This window comes from Marmota flaviventris, chromosome 20 (assembly GCF_047511675.1).
Source record: "Marmota flaviventris isolate mMarFla1 chromosome 20, mMarFla1.hap1, whole genome shotgun sequence".
Lineage (NCBI taxonomy): Eukaryota > Metazoa > Chordata > Mammalia > Rodentia > Sciuridae > Marmota > Marmota flaviventris.
The window spans coordinates 20,839,187-20,859,689 of NC_092517.1; the positions used below are offsets into that span (position 1 = coordinate 20,839,187).

At 34.0% G+C, this 20,503-nt stretch overlaps 1 protein-coding gene across 1 annotated transcript in view; it reads left to right on the plus strand.

Annotated features, from left to right (window-relative positions):
- LOC114107130 (ankyrin repeat domain-containing protein 26-like) overlaps positions 1 to 20,503 on the plus strand; it is an 80,985-nt gene that overhangs the window by 21,288 nt on the left and 39,194 nt on the right. The window contains exons 8-10 of the mRNA XM_071605970.1: positions 10,277 to 10,349; positions 12,883 to 12,940; positions 13,032 to 13,183. Coding sequence (XP_071462071.1) covers positions 10,277 to 10,349; positions 12,883 to 12,940; positions 13,032 to 13,183 — 283 coding nt within the window. The remainder of the gene's footprint in view (positions 1 to 10,276; positions 10,350 to 12,882; positions 12,941 to 13,031; positions 13,184 to 20,503) is intronic.

The window sequence follows — 20,503 nt, forward strand, 5'->3', positions numbered from 1 at the left end:
CTTTAGAATTTTTTTTCTGGAATCTTCTCTATTGTAATATCTTTGCAAAAAGTTCCTAGAGTTATAAACTGTGAAAGAATCATACTACCTTGATTTTTATCTTCTTACATTTCTAGATTGAAATTTGTACATCTTCAGGGATATGTCTCTTACACCTTTATGTAAGGGTTTACTTACGAAGTAGCCTTCTCTGGATGATGTGTCCTGTGGTATTGTTTTATTGCATAAAGTTGAATTCATTTCCAAATGGCATCTGTATTGCAGTTTCCTGTGTCTTATCTGTGATTCGTGAGCTGTTGTCAGTTTGCACTGTCAGTTCTGAGGTAACAGCTTTCTGCATCAGTGTTGAGAGTGGAGTCATGTTGGTGGACTAGTGATATAGGCAGTAGAGAATCTGTGGTGGTTCCTCCAAACTTGTCAATAATGTGCTGTCTGCAAGGATATGGGAGAGACCTAGGCTGAGGACCTGCATAATTTTGTAAGAGTTGCTTCATTTATTTCTAGTCTTGCTTTAGGGTGAGTGTCCAGACCACTGAATTTTAGTCATCTCTGTCCATTCCTAAATGGGTATATGTTAGGTGGGAGCTTTTTTTTAATCTCCTCTGTTCTTATTTTTATTTTTTTTTTCAGCACCAGTTTTTATTTGTACATATTTAGGTCTATGTAACCAGTAGAGTGTATTTTGATAAGTTGAGTTTTGTGCATGGTAAGAGTTAAGGGATCAATTTGATTCTGCCATATATATATTTCCAGTTTTCTCAGTACCATTTGTTGAAGAAGCTCTTTTGTGTTATACAATGTATGTTATTGATGCCTTTGTCTACTAGGAGATAAGTGTATTGTGTGGTTTTGTCTGTTTGTTTCTTTGGTTTCTTGCCTGTTTTGGTGACAACACCATGCCATTTTTGTAGCCCTATAGTATAATTTGAGATCGGATATTGTGATGCCTGCCTCCTCCTTCACTTTTCTCACACAAGGATTGTTTTGGATATTCTGGGCCTCTTGTTTTTCCAAGTGAATTTCATGACTGTTTTTTCTATTTCTATGAAAAATTTCATTGAAATTTTAGTAGGAATTACATTAAAGCTATAGTGTTTTGGTAGTATGGCAATTTTGACAATATTAATTCTGCCTATCCATGAACATGGGAGATCTTCCATCTTGTAAGGTATTTTTCAACTTCTTTCTCTAGTGTTTGGTGATTTTCATTATAGAGTTCTTTCACTTCTTAAATTGTTTCCCAAGTATTCTAATTTTTTGAGCCCATTGTGATTCATCATCTGATTTATAATTATTGTACAGGACCATAATTGATGTGTGAGTGTTAATTCTATATCCTGCTACTATGCTGAGTTTGAGTTCTAAAAGTTTTGGGTAGTTTGGGGGGTCTTAATAAATATAGAATTTTGTCAGCAAATTGAGATGTTTGAGCTCTTCTTTTATTATTCATATCCCTTTAATTTCTTTTGCCAAACTGCTCTGGTTAGAATTTCAAGAACAGAAGTGGTGAAAGAGGGCATCCTTGTCTTGTTTCAGTTTTTCCTCCATTTGGAATGATGTTAGCCTTGGGATTTTTTGGTGTATAGCTTTAAAAATGTTCAGGTATATTCTTATTTATTCCTAGTTTTTCTAGCGTTTTGAACATGAGTGGATGCTGTATTCTGTCAAATGCTCTTCATCTATTGAGATAGTTATGTGATTCTTTTTTTAAAGTCTATTGAAAAATTATGTTTTTTGATTTCTGTAGGTTGGACCAAACTTGCATCTCTGGGATGAACCCCACTTGATCATTGTTCACTATATTTTTAATATATTTTTATATGCAGTTTTCAAATATTAAGAATTTTTGCATGTATCTTCATCAGGGATATTTGTCTTAAAGCTTTACTTCCTTTATGTGTCTGTTTTTAGTATCAGGATGATTTTTGCTTCATAGAACGGGTTTGGAAGGAAGGATTCCCTCATTTTCTATTTCATGGAATAATTTGAGGAATATTGATGTTAGTAGTTCTTTAGAGGTTTGGTAGGAATTGCCAGAGAATCTATCTGGTCCTGGACTTTTCTTTATTGCTATGTCAAAATACTGATCCATGAAAAAATAACTGGCTTCAAAAATGCTAGAAATGAGAAAAAGAAATATGCATGAGTATAAGTGTTCATAAATCAATCAGGTCACCACTAAACAGGAAAGGAAAATAATATATAATTAAAAAAGTAGATCTCAGTGCTTTTGTGGTGCTAGTGATTGAACCCATAACAGCATGAAATTAAGGCATGTTCTCTGTGAGTGGGCTACATTTGTAGCCCTTATCTTCCATTTTTAGTAGTTTGGTTCATCAGTATAGGACATGAGGGATACAGATTACATGCTGAGAAAGTGTGCAGTATATGAAGATCTGCCACTTACGAGGAGGATTGAGAAAATTGACATCATGCTGTATGACACAGTACTAACTGGACCATATAAACACTTCTCAATGGAATTTGACAATCTCAAGAAGTCATAGTTTATAAAATTGGCATCAAAAAGTCTTTTACATCTATCTACCTTGTCATGGGAAATAAGTGAATAGCATGCATGAATTGAAATAATCCTCTTTTGAGTGGTAATTATAAACTCAGTCTATATAATTTTCACAGTATAATTCTTTTAAAAATTATCATCACTTTTTATTTCACTGTCGGGGATTGAAGCCAGAGCTCATACATTCTATGCAATACAATCTCTGGCCTACCAGTAGATTCTCTCAGGGGAAATGCCACAAAAGTCACATTGTTTTTGTTTTTGTTTTGTTTTATACTTTAAGTGAAGTGGGAAGGAATTTTTTCTCCCATATGGAGGGGCAATAGTTAGCACATTCTGAAAGCATGAGTAGGTTAATAGCCTATTTAAATATTTTAAGATATCAGCTATTACTACACAACACCTTGCTGCTACCTTCCTAGTGCTTCTTTCTACATTTCCCCAGGATAATGCAGTATGGATGAGAGCATATAAACTCTGAAGGGTGTCATCTTTCAACAGTTTTTACCCCTAGGGGAGGTAAAGCTTTTTTTGTACCACACATAAGATAAGTAGCTGGAAGTAAGAGAATAGCATCTTTGTTGTCTCCTATGCTGAAATGTCTTTGTAAGCCTTCTGTCCCTGGTTTGTTTATTGCATTCCTCTGATTTCTGTAAATGTTTTCATATATTTATTGACCATTTGTATTTCTTTTGTGAAGTGCCTATTCAACTCCTTTTCCAATTTATTGATTGGGTGGTGGTGTGTGGTGGTGGTGTTCTTAGTGTTAAGTTTTTTTGAGTTTTTTATCCTGGAAGTTGATGCTTAGAATTTCTAAGACACAGATGGCAAAGGTTTTTTTCCTAGTCTGTTGGTTTTCTTTTCATGCCCTTGATTGTTTCTTTTACAGTGAAGAAGCTTCTTCGTTTGATGCTGTATCATTTATTGATAATTGATTTTACTTCGTCTGTGGTGATATTTCAATTTTCACCATAGATTTTGATACTTTGATTTTTTCTCTTTCTCTTAATTAGCTTGGCTGAAGTTTATCAATTTAGTTTATTTTTTAAAACAACCAACATTTTGATTCGTTGTGGGTTTTTTTAAATTTTAAAATCTTGATTTCATCAATTTCAGCTTTGATTTTTATTATATCCTGTCTGTTGCTAATTTTAGTGGTTTTTTTCCCCTATGGCCTTGAGATTTAATGGTAGATTATTTACTCAGTAACTTTCTATTCTTTTAATATATGAGCTCAATGCTACAAATTTTCCTCTTAGAACTGCCTTTATAATGTCCCAAAGATTTTTATAGGTTGTATCACTATTCTCATTTACATTTAAATATTTTTAAATTTTAACCCTGATTTGTTCAGCTGTCTGTTCATTATTAAGTAGTGAATTTAGTCTCCTAGTGTTAGTTTTTATTTTTATCTTGATTTCTAGTTTTATTCCATTATGATAAAGTGCAAGGTATTAGCTTTATTTTTTGTATTTGGTAAATGTTGCTTTATGTACTAAAATGTGATCTATTTTGGAAAATGTTCCACATGCAGCTAAGAAGAAAATGTATTTGGTCCTTGATGGGTGAACTATTCTATGTATCTCTGTTAAGCCTAAATTATTAATTGTAATTTTAGTTCTTTACCTTCTATATTTAATCTTTGTTTGTACGATCTGTCTGGTGATGAGAGAGACATGTTAAAGTTCCCAATATTATTGTGTTGTGATGTGTTTGTTTACATATATGCTCCGGAGCTTATATATTTACAGCTGTTATTTCTTGCTGTTGTATTACTCCCTTAAGCAAGTCCATTATATCAGATATGAGAATAGAAACGCCTGCTTACTTGTGAGACCCATGTGAATGATATGTTTTTCCCATCCTTATTTACAGTCAGTCTATGAATAGCTTTTCTTATGAGGTGAGTTTCTTGGAGACAGCATATTGTTGGGTTCTGTTTTTTAATCCAGTCTGCCAGCCTATGTCTTTTAATGAGTTGAGTCCATTAACATTCAGTGTTATTATTGAGAGATGATTTATAGTTCCTGTCATTTTGATTTATTTCTAGTTTTCAAATTGAATTAGACTCTACTTTGATCAGCTATTCTTTTAGTTGTGGTTGTACTCTCTGCTGGGTTTTATTTGTACATTTTATTTTTTCTTCATGAAATATTTTATTTGAGTATGTTTTATCATGCCAGCTTTCTAGTTGTGAATTTTCTTTAACTTTTGTTTATTATGGAAGGTTTTATCTCATATTCAAATCTGACCTAATTTAGTATTCTTGGTGTGGTATCCATTTTCTTCCAGAGCTTGGCATATATCATTCCAAGACCTAGCTTTTAGGGTCTGGGTTGAAAAATCAGCCGAGATCTGGATTGTTTTGCCTCTTAATGTGACCAATCATTTTTCTCTAGCAGGTTTTAAAATTCTATCCTTATTCTGTACATTAGGCATTTTTATAATATGCCTAGGAGTGGGACTGTTGTAATTTTATATATTTGGAGTTCTGTATACCTCCTGTGTTTGATTTTCCATTTCATTCTTAAGGTTTTGGAAATTTTCTGTTATTTTGTTGAAAGGATTGTGGTTTTTGTTTGAAATTCAGAGACTTAATCTACCCCAGTTGAATCTTAAATTTAGTCTTTGAAAAGATAAAAATATTCCATATTTTTAAAAAATTCTTTTCATAGTCTGGTAATATCTTTTCTCCATGATGAAATTTATTTTCAATATTATGTACTACTACTTCATTACCTGAAAATCTTTGAAGTCATCTAGTCTATTGGTGATGCTTGCCATTGAATTTTTAATTTGGTTTATTGATTCCTTCATTTTGAGAATATCTGATTGATGTTTCTTTAGAATTTCTATATCCTTATTTAAGTGATCTTTCCCTTCTTGTATCTTCTCTTGTGATTTCACTCCTTACATCATCTTTTATCTTATAGATCAGTTTAACTATAAACTTTCTAAATTTCTTCTCTGACATTTCCTCCACTGTGGTTTCTGTGGAATCTGCTGTTGAGTCATTCTGGTTTGTTTGGGATGCTTTGTTTCCTTGCTTGTTCATATTGTTTCTATGTCTACCCATGTATCTAAATGGATCTTCAGCAACAGAGCTTCTAGTCTGTACATTTCTAGTGATCCTGTAGATATCCTGTGCCTCACAGATTAGTAGGGAGCCAAATAATTGCAACCAACTGTGCCTACATATGTAGCACTAAATTCAGTACTTAATTTTTATTTTCACACAAAGTTAATTGACACAATAAACAAATGGTAGGCTTATCAATTTCTGTCAGTAAAGACATTAGTAATCCTGAATCATCTTTCATAAAATCAAAGAATAGGTGTTCCTATGGCTTCAGTTGTATTAATTGTTGCTGTAGCATTAGTGGTGGTGTCTGGAGTTCTGTAAACTCCAGCTGTGCTGTCAGCTCCACCCCCAGTTAGTGTTAGAAGTTAAGAATAGAGTTCATTAAGAGGAAAGAAGCAACTGCAGGTAGAAAAGGATTTGTGGTTTCAAGACGGGAATATGGCAGATGCAGAGGTAGTGTAGGATGTGTTGTTTATGAGGAGGAAAGAGAAAAAAAGCAGTAATGGAATTAAAGAGAGAGTTTTCAATTAGCATATTTTGGATTGATTTTGAAACAGAATACAAAATCAGTCCAAAATATGCTAATTGAAAACTTTAATCCTCAAAAAACAGAGTAAGGAAAAATAACTATGTTTGAGATTGCTAGAAATGAGAAAGCAAAAACAAATGTTTACGTGTAAAAGTGTGTAAATGTTCATCATGTATCCATCAGTACATTCAAAAACTAAAGAAAAAACCACAGGTTGTCACTGAGAGTACACGCTTGCTCTCTGTGCCAAAGTTCTGTCCCTTCTCCGTGATTAGCTGTGGGAGGTGCTGTCAGCTCCACCCCCGGGTATAGGTTATGCTGGGTTCTACAAGATGTTCTCAGGGGAGGCAGTGAGGTCTAGTCCTTGCCCCAGATGTTTCATTGCATGGGGAGTTATTGAGCATGAAAGAATCAACGCACCTTTAACACTATACCCACCTCTTCTCGCCAGGGCTACACTCTTGGGAAGGGGAAGCCAGTTCTTCACCAGCTCCATTTTTCAAGGGTACTGTCCTTTTTGGCCTCCTGAGATCTGCCCCCAAGCTCCTGCTCATTCAGATTTTGAAGCCACTGCCACTGGTACTGGGCAGTGCTGTATCAAGGGAAGAGGAGGGCAGGCTCTCTCTGGCCTCTCTGACTTACATTACCCCAGGAAAAATGCTGTCCATGCCAGAAATTCTCCTGATGTGCTAGGCTCATTTTAGAGCTGTGGCTGGTGTCTGCTGGATTCATGTATGGGACTGGGCCCCAAAACATGGATCGAAGTTCCCAGTCTGAGTTGGTGCCGCTGCAGTGCAGATGGGCAAGCATGTCTCCAGCTTCAGCTCCCTGTGCATAGCAGGCAGAGCAGGGGTGATTTTCACGCAGTAGTTTAAGGAGCAGAATAGCTTCTGAGTCTTCCCAGGCCAGGTTGCCCCTCGGGTCCCAGGTTCTGCATGCCAACACTTTCTGCAGCACTCTTTTAAATTTTTAAAAAAACTTTTTAGTTTTAGGTGGACACAGTAACTTTATTTTTATGTGGTGCTGAGGATTGACCCAGTGCCTCATGCCTGCTAGGTGAGCACTCTACCACTGAGCCAGAACCCCAGCCTCTCATCTGCAGCACTTTTCAGTCTTTCCTGTCCTTGTGTACTAATTTCCCCCACTCCCATCAGAACCTAAGCTCCATTTCTGTTTCTCATCTTTGTCTGATGCACTCCAACTTCCCCAGTTTCCCAGTCTCTCTGTTCAGTATTGAGTATCAGTGGCATCTTTTATCACCTACCTCACAGAGAAGCAGTTTTCTCCCTCTCTGGGTCCCATGTCTTGGAGCTGTGCAAAAAGCCACTTCCTGCTAATCCACCATTGTGTCTCCCCTTGTTTGACACTGATATCTTTATGCTACTTTATGTGACAATGATAAGGTTTTCTTTCATCTTGCAGTTTTGAGTAAGGATTATGGTTTTGAGACAAATGACTTACTTTTAAGTATCAAACTTTTATAATTTCCATGTTTCTTGCATTTGATAAGTACAGAGTAGGAGACATAGGAATTCTTAATACACTACTTACCTATCAGAAATACAATTAATATTAATTCTAAAAATGTTTCCAGGTATGGGCCTGGAGGAATATTTTATTATAACAAAACATCAGAGTCATAAATCTTTAATATTTTATATTCCTGTTGATTAAATATAATTTTACTGTTTTCTTTAATAGTGAAAGAAAGTTCTAAAGCTGACGCATTAATAAGGTATGAATTTATAGGTTTAAAAAATTGTCTATTAACTAAGAGTGTGAAGTTAAAAGGAACCAAGTATTTGCTGAGTGTTCTAGTCTGGGACAGACACCACATTCAGTTAACATTTGTTTCCTAAAGTTGTCTCATGGAGACTTTGGAAATGCCTGTACTATTATAATCTGTTAATTACTAATAAGGCAGCTGTCATTCATAGAGGCTGACTATTTGTTCCATATTCTCCTAATTAATAAGTATCAGGCCTGTGATTAGACTGTAGCCTTACCTGGCTGAGAACTCGACTGTATTGCCCCACTGTACAGGTTGATACCAAGATGTATCAATTCAGAAGTCAAAGGCTGTTGTGTGTGAATTCTGATTTACATTTTACCTGAGAAGCCTAGTTATAGTCCAAGATTTTGTCCTGACATTTTTGACAGTTCCACTGGTAACCAGCTTTTTTAATACATCAAAGCTTTTATGGAAAATCTCACAGAGCTATGGCCATATGGTTTTCTGATAAACAAGATCAGGCAAGTGCTGGAGAGAAATTATCTTTCTGGAAGTGAAGAATACCATTGTTTTGACAATGTTGTATTAATTACATTAATCCTTAGAGGACATTCTAACTGATTTCTCTACTTCCTGATTTTCTAGTTGATTTCCCTTCAATTACTACCCCTGTTCATTTTATGAAGACTTTTATACTCTTTATTTCTTTTTCTATGACTGTAATCTTTTCTTTAATTTCTATCTTTAGTTTCTGTTTTGCTCCCTTGGTGTTTGTTTTATCTTGTCATTTGAATATTTTCTGTTGACAAAATCAAAAGTTCAGAGAATTTCAGAATTTTTAAGGAATTTTAGCAACTAGTCAAAGTACCCTCTAGTCTTTCAGCATGCGTTTGACAGGCTGGCCAAATCATAGTTTTGAGGATGAACCTGAAATTTAAAGATATTAAAGGGACTTTTCTGGGTACAGAAAGTGGCAACAATGAGATTTGAACTTTGGTTCCTGAATTCTAAGCTCAGTACTTTTTCTGGTTATCATTTTGAAGGTGAATGTTTTCATAATAAAATGGGGATTGACTGTAGGAACCCAAATAAAGAGGACAAGAATAGAATTAAGTGAACAGAGTGGTAGATGATCAAAATGTAACTAATGAAGGAAAGGGCTATTCTGAAGAGTGACAACACTGTTGGGTAGGAGGAATAAGGGTTTTAGAAAAGAGACCAAAATTGTGGGGTTTATGATCAGTTTGAACACAAAACTGGAATTAAGGGTGCAGAATATTGAAAGCTCTCTATAAAGGCATATTAATATATACAGTATTTAGAGGAAGTTCTGATAGGTTGTATTTTTTTTGTTTGTTTTATTTTTTCCTGTTTGCATCTCTGTGATTCAAAAATGGATTAGTAACTAATGAACCAGGCTCTAGAATTTGTTAGAATATATGGATCTGTGGCCCAAAGTGGGTGCCGTTCACCTCCACTTTCTTTTCAACTTGCTACATTTACAATGTACATGTAGTGTTGGGCACAGGAATGATTGGCAGGCAAAGCCATCACACAGCTCCAGTTAAGTAGTTGGTAATGTATTTAGACTGAGGCCAGCCTCATCGATCACTGGCCTCCATTTAGTTGAACCTTGTGTCAGGAATCTGCATGTTCATGAGATGTAGATTTCAAGTTTGGAGACTGCCACTGAGGCCTGCAGATGAGGGACTGGGGAATGGATTCCAAAAGGAAGGAGGACATTTAGAATAATACTCAGGGAAACAGGTACAACTACCCAAGACTCTGCTTTTCTGGCAGTCTTTTCCCTTCAGTATCTGAGTGTCTATAAAGGTTTTAAAGTGCTTGCTTGTTTATGTGGACCTGAATAAAGTGGGACCTATATAGGAAAAATCCATTTTATAATTTATTTCAATGTGCCTGACAAAAATACTCTAAATAGCATATATATTCACTTTTTAACTTTCAAAAATTTTAAAAAGTTTCAGCAAACTCTCTGCACTGCTTGAGGGTAAAGGGTGTGAAACAATAGGGTGTTTTATTGGTGACATCCATGGTGAAGAAGGAAGTCTGCTGTTTTCAAGCCACCTTGCTTAGTATTTGACTCATGGATATCCGAGAGAGGGAACCGTGCATCTTGCTACCTTGTCTTGGGTTATCAGAGGTTTGTTTTGCTATCACTCTGAACTGGAACTAAGAGTGCCTTCATTGAATATCTCATAGATTCTGAGCAGTAGAGGCAGAATGAGGTAAATATGAGCTTTTTTTTTTTTTTTTTAAAAAAGAGGTCATATTTTAATTATATCAATCAAGAAATACCACTTAATAAATTTTACCTAAACGTTAAACAGAGTTTATTTTAAAAAGAAAACCACTCACCCGATCTTGTTATACATTTTTGCTCTAAAGATCTCCTGAAAAATCTGATCCAGGTGATTCCTGCCTGGCAAAGGGTGAGGGCAACTATGAAGCTCATATTAAGGTAAAGTGATCTTTCGTGAAATTCATGTTCTTGCTCTGAATTTTGTATTTTAAGGTATTAATGCCTAAAATTTAGCTATATTTTTTTCTGACATTTTATATGAAAATTTGCTAAGAAGAATCTGTTTTAGAGAATGATGTTGAATTAAAAAGTTGTTTGTATCATTGTTCTCTCAAGTACCTGAGCGTCTTGGGGGCTGGAAGAAAAGATAGGCTGGAAAACACATAGTGACAGAAAAATTGCATTAGGAATAGCTTTCTAACTGCAGAGGAAATGTGAAATTTAGTCAAGGATCTTTTGAGTAGTCAGTTTATATTACTGTCCTTTGTAAATCATACTTACATGACTTACAACCCATGTCTAAATTAATTTTTATAGAATCCTGGGATTTCCCTGGTGCCTTTAGTTTGGAATGTATGATGTACATTGCAAGTTGCTTTTTTTTACTTGGACCCTTGATGTTTTAGTGTCATAACATTTTAGGAGAGCTTTTTCTCTATTTCTATCCTTGGCTCTATATTTATACTAAAATAATATTAGGAATTGTGGCAAGTCAGAAATCTAGGATTTGTATCTTAATACTTGTATTAAAAAGGGCTTTTGCATATCCTTACTTTCTGAGTCTTTCCACTAAAAGTGACACTAATTTTAAAAACTATAAATAAGTAGCAGAAAGATCAGTAGAACAGAGGGAAAATACTAGGTCCTGAATTAGAACAAATTTTATTCTATGCTTTTATAATGATATCCTAGTATATAACTTCTATTGTGCTGTATAACTGAAAAGGACCAATAAAAATAAAAACAAATGTGAGGTAATGAACTTTTTCTAAAAATTTCCTCTCCATCTAATCAAAAAATAGATGGCCTGTGCAAAGTAATAACCAGTTCTGGAAGCAGAGACTCTCAATAATTGTATGGTAAAACTTTCAGAATTATTGTTCTTTGAAATAATCAAATCCTATGTCACATTCTGAAATTTTAAATTTTAGGCGTTTCTGTATTTAGTGATTTAAATATTCATTGTAAAACTCTACCATTTTTATGAATTATTCCAAGTTAGGAAATATATTTGCAAATATCCTGGAGCAGCTAGAATAAGGTTTCAAATGTAAAAGACTTCTCTTTTTTTAAAGTGACTTTAATTTTATTTCAGTCATGAAGAGCTAAATATTATGTGAGTAAGAAGGGTGTAATTTTTATTTTGGGGGAAATAAGTATACATCTAACATACTGTATTCCATTTAGAATGCTATTATGTTATTATTTACATTAAATGAGTTCATTTGGCCTGGAGAAATGCACGTTTCTAAAAGCTGATGTTATATATAGTGTTGAACATGAGTAAATGTGACAAAATAAATGTCTACTTAATGAAATGCCCTAAGTAATATAATATGCATGAGATAACTAGTAATTAAGCCTACTGAATTAAAAAACATGCTTTAAATTTTATTCTTTTTTAATATATGGGATGTAAAGTTTGAGTAAGTTATCTCAAATTAGTGCCATAAAGGAGGAATAAACAAGTTAGATTAATGTCATAAATATGGAAGTAGGAACCAGAATATCCTCCAAGCCTGCTTCAAACTTGAATTTAGATTTGGACTTTAGATGAAGATTTGCTTGTTCTTCCTTTTCTCTTATTTTTTTAAAAACGACTTATTTCAGTGTCTTGTTAACTATGCCAAGCAAACCTGGTGATGTGGTTGGCAGTGCCACCTGTTTTTTTTTAAAAAAATATTTTATATCTTATTGTTTTGTTAACTTAATTATATGAAGGTACTGGAATAAAAAGAACATACATCCCTTTCTAAAACAACAACTTACTTTAATACTTAATAGTTCCCTGCAGAAAACATCTCTTCAGTGTCTATTCATTGTGCCATCTCTGTCACCAAGGTTTGAATTAATGTTTCTGTTTAGCAATTCTGTGTTGTTTTTATTCATTGATATTGCCCCCACAAGATTGCTTTTTTCATTCTTCTTTTTCTTGGAAGAAGCAAAATTTGTATGAGCATTTATCTTTAGCTGTTTAACACATAAGATGGACAAAACTTCTACTGTTTTTGAATCCAATAAATCTCATTTAATAGATACTCTAAAAGCTCATGTCTTATGTTTTCCCCTCAAGAGGTAATTCATGCCATTGTAAGTCATAAAAACACCTTAAAATATCACACATAATTTCTCAAAATGTTACTCATTTTTCAAAAGTAGTCTAAATACAGGTGGCTACAATGTTTATCCTACATCAATTCAGCTGAAGAAAATGGTATAATGGATTTCAGTATTTGTGTAACAATCAATTAGAGATAAGGGGAGTGACATTTTGGAGATCTCTGTCAAGGCTCATAATCCTTACCCCATGAGAAGGTATGTCTTAGTAGTGAGAGAATTGGAGTTTGAGTATACGTCGGAATGACTCAGAAACCTCTGCTCTTTCTCATATACCCTTCAATAGTAGAGAACATTAATTATTTCATCAACTTTGGTTTTTTATTGTACCTTAATCGATTTTTTTTCTTCCTAGAACATCCTGGAAGAAGGAGGAAAATTAACTAAAGCTTCCAGGCAATCCATGAAGGATGGTAAGCTATTTGAAGACTGCCTGTTGTTGTGCTGCTTATTGATTGAAATTACAGAATTTTTATATACTGTTTATTTTGTTTTTACTGTCAGAAGCAAAATATGACACTGGGAACCAAAGGAGTGAAAACTTACCTGACAGCAGTACCCCTGCCAGTCAAAAGAAGGAAGTAGTTGAAACCACACTGGTGCAGGCAATCAGAATAAAGAATGATTCTCCTTTCTTTCCATCACCTGACTCAAAGGTAATGCGTTTTTAAAAACTCTTTCCATTTTTTTTCACATATCACCTTCCATGATGACAAACATCCTATAACAAGGTTATAATAGAAAAACAAGGATAACAATAGGTGAGGTATATATAGAGAATTAACATTGACAGAATGTGGTGGGAATAAACACTTCTTTGGTGTGCCCTTATGGAAGGAAAGAAATAGAAAAGAAGGCAGAAGAAGAGCTTGATGAATATGAAGCTGAGAAAAAGGGATGCATAGGAAGAATTCATTTATGAAGGAAAGGATAAGTTTCCAGATTGAATAAAAGAGTCAAGATGGCTGATATTTAAAATAAGAAGTAGTGAAAGGAAGGGGAGCACCAACTCAATATTAGGCCAAACATAGGAATGTTTAGGAGAAGTACATGCTGGATATATACAATAATGTGTCAAATATGTCTATCATTTACTCTTTGATATTCTTGAATGACCAGGAGGCAGGGTGTGAGATTACCATCACAACCATTTTGTGATTATAATGAATAGAAAAATAAGCAAATAAATGTGGCATATTTTAGATACTTAAGAAATCAATGTTTTCTTTGCTTCTGTTCTTATTAAAGCTTCAAGTAATTTATATTTAGCACCAGTTAATATAGTTTTAAAACTATTAAGATAGTCAATGCTTGTTGAATTATATCAAAATGGACTCTACTGTCACATATAATTAAAAAGAAACCAATAAAATAAAAAAATACATATAAATAGGTACTGCTATTCAAAGAAAAATATAAATCTAATCAAAACAAGTAATAGGGTAATGAACATGATAAAGTAACTTCTAAAAATTAAAAAAAAAGATAGCCAAAATTTAAAAATTGCACCTTAAGTATACACAAAATTTCACTGTGGCATATTTGTATGTACATATAGATCAATTATACTCCCCCAGTCATATCTTGAACATTCCTTCCTCTAGAAGAATAGAACCTCCAGAGGTTCTATTCCCAATTTTTTTTATTGATTTAAAAAAATGACAGAGGAATGCATTACAATTCTCATTACAAATATACAGCACAATTTTTCATCTGTGGTTGTATATAAAGTATGTTGACACCAATTTGTGTCTTCATACATGTACTTTGGATAATGACGTCCATCACATTCCACCATCCTTGCTAATCCCCTGACTACTTCCTATCCCTCCCTCCCCTATTTCCTATCTAGAACTCATCTATTCCTCCCATGCTCCCTCTCCCTACCCCACTATGAGTCAGCCTCCTTATATCAGAGAAAACATTTGGCATTTGTTTTTTGGGGTTGACTAAGTTCACTTAGCATTATCTTCTCCAACTCCATCCATTTACCTGAAAATGCTATGATTTTATTCTTTTTTTATTGCTGAGTAAAATTTCGTTGTATATATATATATATGCCACATTTTTTTTAATCCATGCATCCACTGAAGGGCATCTAGATTGGCTCCACAGTTTAGCTATTGTGAATTTTGGTGCTATAAACATTGATGTGGCTGTGTCCCTGTAGTATGCTGTTTTTAAGTCCTTTGGGTATAAACTGAGGAGAGGGATAGCTGGGTCAAATGGAGGTTCTATTTCCAGATTTCCAAGGAATCTCCAAACTGCTTTCCATATTGGCTGCACCAATTTGTAGTCCCACCAGCTGTGTGTATGAGTGTGCCTTTTTTCCCCACATCCTCACCAAAGCTTATTATTTGTCTTCATAATAGCTGCCATTCTGACTGCAGTGAGATGATATCTTAGAGTAGTTTTGATTTGTATTTCTCTAATTGCTAGAGATGCTGAACATTTTTTCATATGTTTGTTGATTGATTGTATGTCCTCTTCTGAGAAGTGTATGTTCAGATTCTTGGCCCATTTGTTGATTGGGTTATTTGGGTTTTTGTTTGTTTGTTTGTTTGTTTTTGGTGCTTAGCTTTTTGAGTTCTTTATATACCCTAGACATTAGTTCTCTATCTGATGTGTGAGGGGTAAAAATTTACCAAGAAGAAACTTTTTAGTTGGATTCCATCCCATTTATTGATTCTTGGTTTTAATTCTTGCCCTATAGGAGTCTTATTAAGGAAGTTGGGGCCTAATTCCACATAATGAAGATTAGGGCCTACTTTTTCTTTTATTAGATGCAGAGTCTATGGTTTAATTCCTAGGTCCTTGATCCACTTTGAGTTTGGTGCATGGTGAGAGATAGTAGTTTAATTTCATTTTGTTGCATATGGATTTTAGTTTGCCCATTACCATTTCCATACTCCCAATTTTATCTACGCTAATGGATAAAATTTATTATCCATCTATTTTCATGTTGAACATTTCCCACCTCTAGTTTTCCATATGAGAGCAATATATGATATTTTTTTTCTAAGTCTGGCTCATATTGTTTAACATGATGTTTCCCAGTTTAATTTGTTTTCCTAAAATTGACTTCATTTTGTTATCTATGCATAGAAATCTTCCTTGTGTATATATACCACATTTTCTTTATCCATTGTCTTATTTTACAAGCATCTATCCTGATTCTATAACTTGCCTATTATGAATAGTGTCATGATAAAGATGAGCATATGTGTATCTCTAATGAACGCTGACTTTAAATATTTTCTAATAAATACTGAAGAGTAGTATAGTTGGATCATTAAGTAGGTCTATGTTAGTTTTTTGAGTAGCCTTCATACTGATTTCCATAGAGGTATAATAATTTATAATAATTTGTGGTCGTGCCAAGAACATATAAGAGTTTTTTTCTTCTAAATTCTTCCTAGTGTTATTTGCTTTCTTGATGATTACTTTTCTGAATGGTGGAAAATGGGAGCTTGATGTTGTTTTGATTTGCATTTCCCTGATTGGTAAAGTTGTTATGCATTTTCTCACCTAAGTGTTGGCCCTTTGTACTGATTATTTTGAGAACTGGCTGTGCATTTGCTTATTGATTGAAAAGGTTTTTGTGTTTCTGGTGTTAAGATGTTTGAGTTAATATTTTCAGGATATTAACCATCTGTCAGAAAAGTAGCTGGCAAAGCTTTTCTCCCATTCTGGAGGCTACTGTTACTGTCTTCTTACTGTGATGTGTTTCACTTACTATGCAGGAAGGTTTTAGTTTGATGCACTCCATCTTATCTATTGTTGCTTTTGTTTCCTGAGCCATAGGGAGCTCTATTCAGGAAGTCATTGCCTACCTACTGAAGTGTTTTCCATATATTTTCTTCTAGTTGTTGTAGTTTCTAGTCTGGTAGTTATGTCTTTAATCCTTTTTTGAATAAACTCTTGTATACTGTTAGAAAATAGGCATCTAGTTTTCTTTTTCTGCATATGGATATCTAGTTTTCCCAACACTGTTTCTAAAATGTCTTTTGTCTTTTTTCCAACAAGATGTTTTTGGCATCTTTGCTTAGAGTCACATGACTGTACCTGTGTGGGTTTGGCTCTCTGACTTCTCTTCTATCCATTGGTCTATGGGTCTTTCTTTGCACCAGGACCATGGTTTTTGTTACCATGGCTCTGTTTTATATTTTGAAATTGGGCATTGTGTTATATCTATTGTTGCTCTTATGATCAGCGTCACTTTGTCTAAGTCTTTTTTTTTCTTCCATAAAAATTAGGAGTAGGTTTTTTTTCCCATTGCTGTGAAGAAAATCATTTGAATTTGAATTGGACATCATGGAATCTATAATTCACCTATGGTACTATGGCCATTTTCACAATATTGATTGTACCTCTCCATGAACATAGGAGATCTTTCTACTTTGTATTGCCTTCTTTAGTTTCCTTTCTCATTACTCTGTTATTTTCTTTGAACAGGTCATTCACTTTCTTGGTTAGGGTTATTCCTAGCTATTTTTAAAGCTATTTGAATAAGCTGTTACCCTGGTTTCATTCTCACCAGTGTTGCTATTAGTATATAAACAAATGATTTATTTTTATGTTTATTTTGTATCCTGTTACTCTGATGAATTTATTCATCAGAACTAGAATTCTCATGGTATAACATTTATGATCTTCTAATCATTTGCACATAGAGATAATTTAATATTTTAACTTTTCTGTTTGAATCCCTTTTATTTCTTTCTCTTGTCTAAACTTTTAAGTACTGTGATTAGTGAGAGTTGTGACAATAAACATCCTTGTCTTTTTCCTGATTTTAGAGAAAAGTTTCCTGTTGACAATACTATTGACTTTGGATCTGATATACTTGGTCTTTATTATCTTATTATAAGTTCCTCCTAGTTCTAGTTCCTCAGGGCTTTGTCATGAAGGGCCATTGAATTTTGTCAAAGGCTTTTTCTGTACCCGCTGAAATAATCCTGTAGTTTTGCCCTTAATTCTATATGGGGTGTATTAGTTTTATTGATTTGCATGTATTGAATCATCCTGGAGCAAAACCAGCTTGATCATCATGTATAATTTTTTTTTTTGTATGTGACCCTAGAAACTCAAACGAGGAGCACTGTGCCACTGATCCACATCCCCAGCCCCTCTTATTGTTCACTTGGATACAGGTCTCACTAAATTGCCCAGGCTGGCTTTGAAATTACAGTGTGCCAAACAACCTCCTGCCTTTCTGAGAATATAGACCTGTACCACCATGCCTGATACTGTATATTCTTTTATAATGTGATGTTGAATGTGGTTTGCAAAGATTTTATGAGAATTTTTTATACCATGTTCCCCAAGGATATTGGTCTCTAGTTTTTCCCTCATTGTGTCCATATTCACTTTTCCAATCGGGGTAATATTTTGCCGAATTGCTTTTGAAATGTCTTTCCTTTGCTCTTACAGGTAATAGAGGGATTAATATTAAGTTCTTCTTTAAATACCTGATAAAATTCAGCCCTACACTCACCTCTGGTCCTGGAGACTTGTTATTATTTCTTCAATTTAATTGCTTTTTATTGAGCTGTTTTTCTCTATCCCTTTGATTCAAATTTTTAGGCCATATTTTATCAATATCTTTTAGATTTTTTATGTGTTCCAATTTTAAGTCTTTAAAACAGTCTAGATTTTCCCATTAATTAAAATATGTTTTCCAAATAGTCTCTAGAGATCCTCTGGATTTCAGTGGTGTCTGTTGTAATATTTCTGTTTTTGTTTCTAGCTTTATTCATTTGTATCTTCTTGGCTAAGGGTTTAACAATCTTATTTACCTTTTCAACTACCAACTATCTGTTTCAATATTACTATGTTGTGGGCTTTTTATTTTCTATTTTATAATTTTGGCTCTGACATTTCTTCTATTGTATTGGTTTTAGAATTGATTTACTGATGTTTTTCTTAGAACCTGTGATGCATCATGAGGTTTTTAATTTGAAATATCTCTGATTTTTAAATGTAGGTAGCCATTGCTATAAACTGCCCTCATACAACTGCTTTTGGGGGATCAGGAGAGGCACATTGGAAGGAGAAAAAGCTACTGAGTAGTAAGATTGGTCAGAAATGTTATGTGCATTTCTGTATATGGTATAATGAATCCCACTGTTATGTATACATATGATGCCTCAATAAAAGAAAAGGGAAAAAAAGAACTGCTTTTACTGTATCCCATAAATGTGTGGATGCTGTGTTTCAATTATCATTTGATTCTGAGGTTTTTAAAACAATTTTCTCCCTTTGATTATGCAAATATATTGTTAATTCTTCAAGTGTTCATGCAGTTTCTGTAGTTTTACTTCTCAATTATCTCATTATTTCATACATAATATTTGGGTTTATTTTGAAATAATTATACAAGCATTGTGTATATTTTTTTTCCAATTTGGTCCTCAGTACTCTCCCTTTCCCTCCTTCTGTTATCTTTCTTCTACTCCACTGATCTTTCTTGTATTTATTTGTAGTTGTTTTAATTAGTGCATTACTGATATACATAAAGGTCAAGTTCAGTGTGATATATTCCTAAGTGCACACAGGAAAGTTTGTTCAGGTTCATTCCACCACACTTCCTTTGGCAGTCCCTCCATCCCTCTCAATCTCCTTCCTCTGCTCCACTGACCTCTCTTCTATTTTCATGGAATCTCCCCCGAATTTCCCCTTGTTTTATGAGTGAAAAGAATATATTCAGTCTGAGCTATTTCATTTAGCAGGGCGTTTTCCAGTTCCATTCATTTAGTAGCAAATACCATTATTTGTTTCTCAAATAATGACTGAGTAGAACTCCATTATGTATATATGTCACATTTTCTTTATACATTAATCTGTTGGTTGGCACTTAGGCTTTTATTGATAGCCTGTCTGTTTTGAATTTTGCTGCCATAAACTTCGATGTGGCTGCATCCCTATAATAAGCTGACTTTAAATCTTTTTGAGTATATACCAAGGACTGGGAGAGTTGGATAATACCTAATGTTTTGAGGAATCTCTGTTGCTTTCCAGAATGTTTGTACTAATTTGCAGTCCCACCAACAATGTACAAGTGTACTTTTTTTCTTCATCCTCATCAACATTTACTATTACTTATGTTCTTGATAACTGTCATTCCGAAGAGAGTAAGATAAAATCTCAATGTAGTTTGTATTTCCCAAAGTGCTGGAGATGTTCATTTTTTTTCATGTTTATTGTCCATTTCTATTTCTTTTAAAAGGGATCCCTTTAGTTTTGTCCATTTATTCTGTGGGTTATTAATTTTTTTGGTGATAAGCTTTTTGAGTTCTCTATATATTCTGGATATTAACCCCCATTTCTGGATCAGGTGGCAAAGATCTCCCATTCGATAGGCTCTGTCTTCATGTCTTATTTGTTTCCTTTGGTGTTCAGAAGGTTTTTTTTTTTATTTGATGCCATCCTACTTATTGATTCTTGGGTTTTATTTCTTAGGCTTTAGGAGTTTTGTTAAAGCAATTGATGCTTGTGTAATTATGTTAAAGAGTTCAGCTTACAGTTTTATCTAGCACTTGCAGAGTTTCTTGTGTAATTTGTTCCACTCTGAGTTGATTTTTGTGAGGGTGAGAGATAAGAATCAAGTTTTGTTCTTCATGTGTATATCCATTTTTCGCAGACTCACTTGTTAAAAAGGCTGTCTGTATTGTTTTCTAATAGCAATCCGTTGTGATATGATAAGGGGTGGAGTGAATTATTTTGTATTTATTAAAACTTGCTTTGTATCATAGTATATGATCTATTTTAAAGAAAGTTTCTTATATTGTTAAAAAGAATGAGTTCTGCTCTTCTCAGATGAAATAATGTGTAGACAACTGTTAAGGTGACATGATGTGAAGTAAAAGTGACGTCTATCTAAGAACTTTTTGTCCACATAACCAGTCACTGGTGAGAGTGGTGTTAAAGTCACCCACACTGATGGTATTTTTTATTGGGTCCTATCTATATCTTTA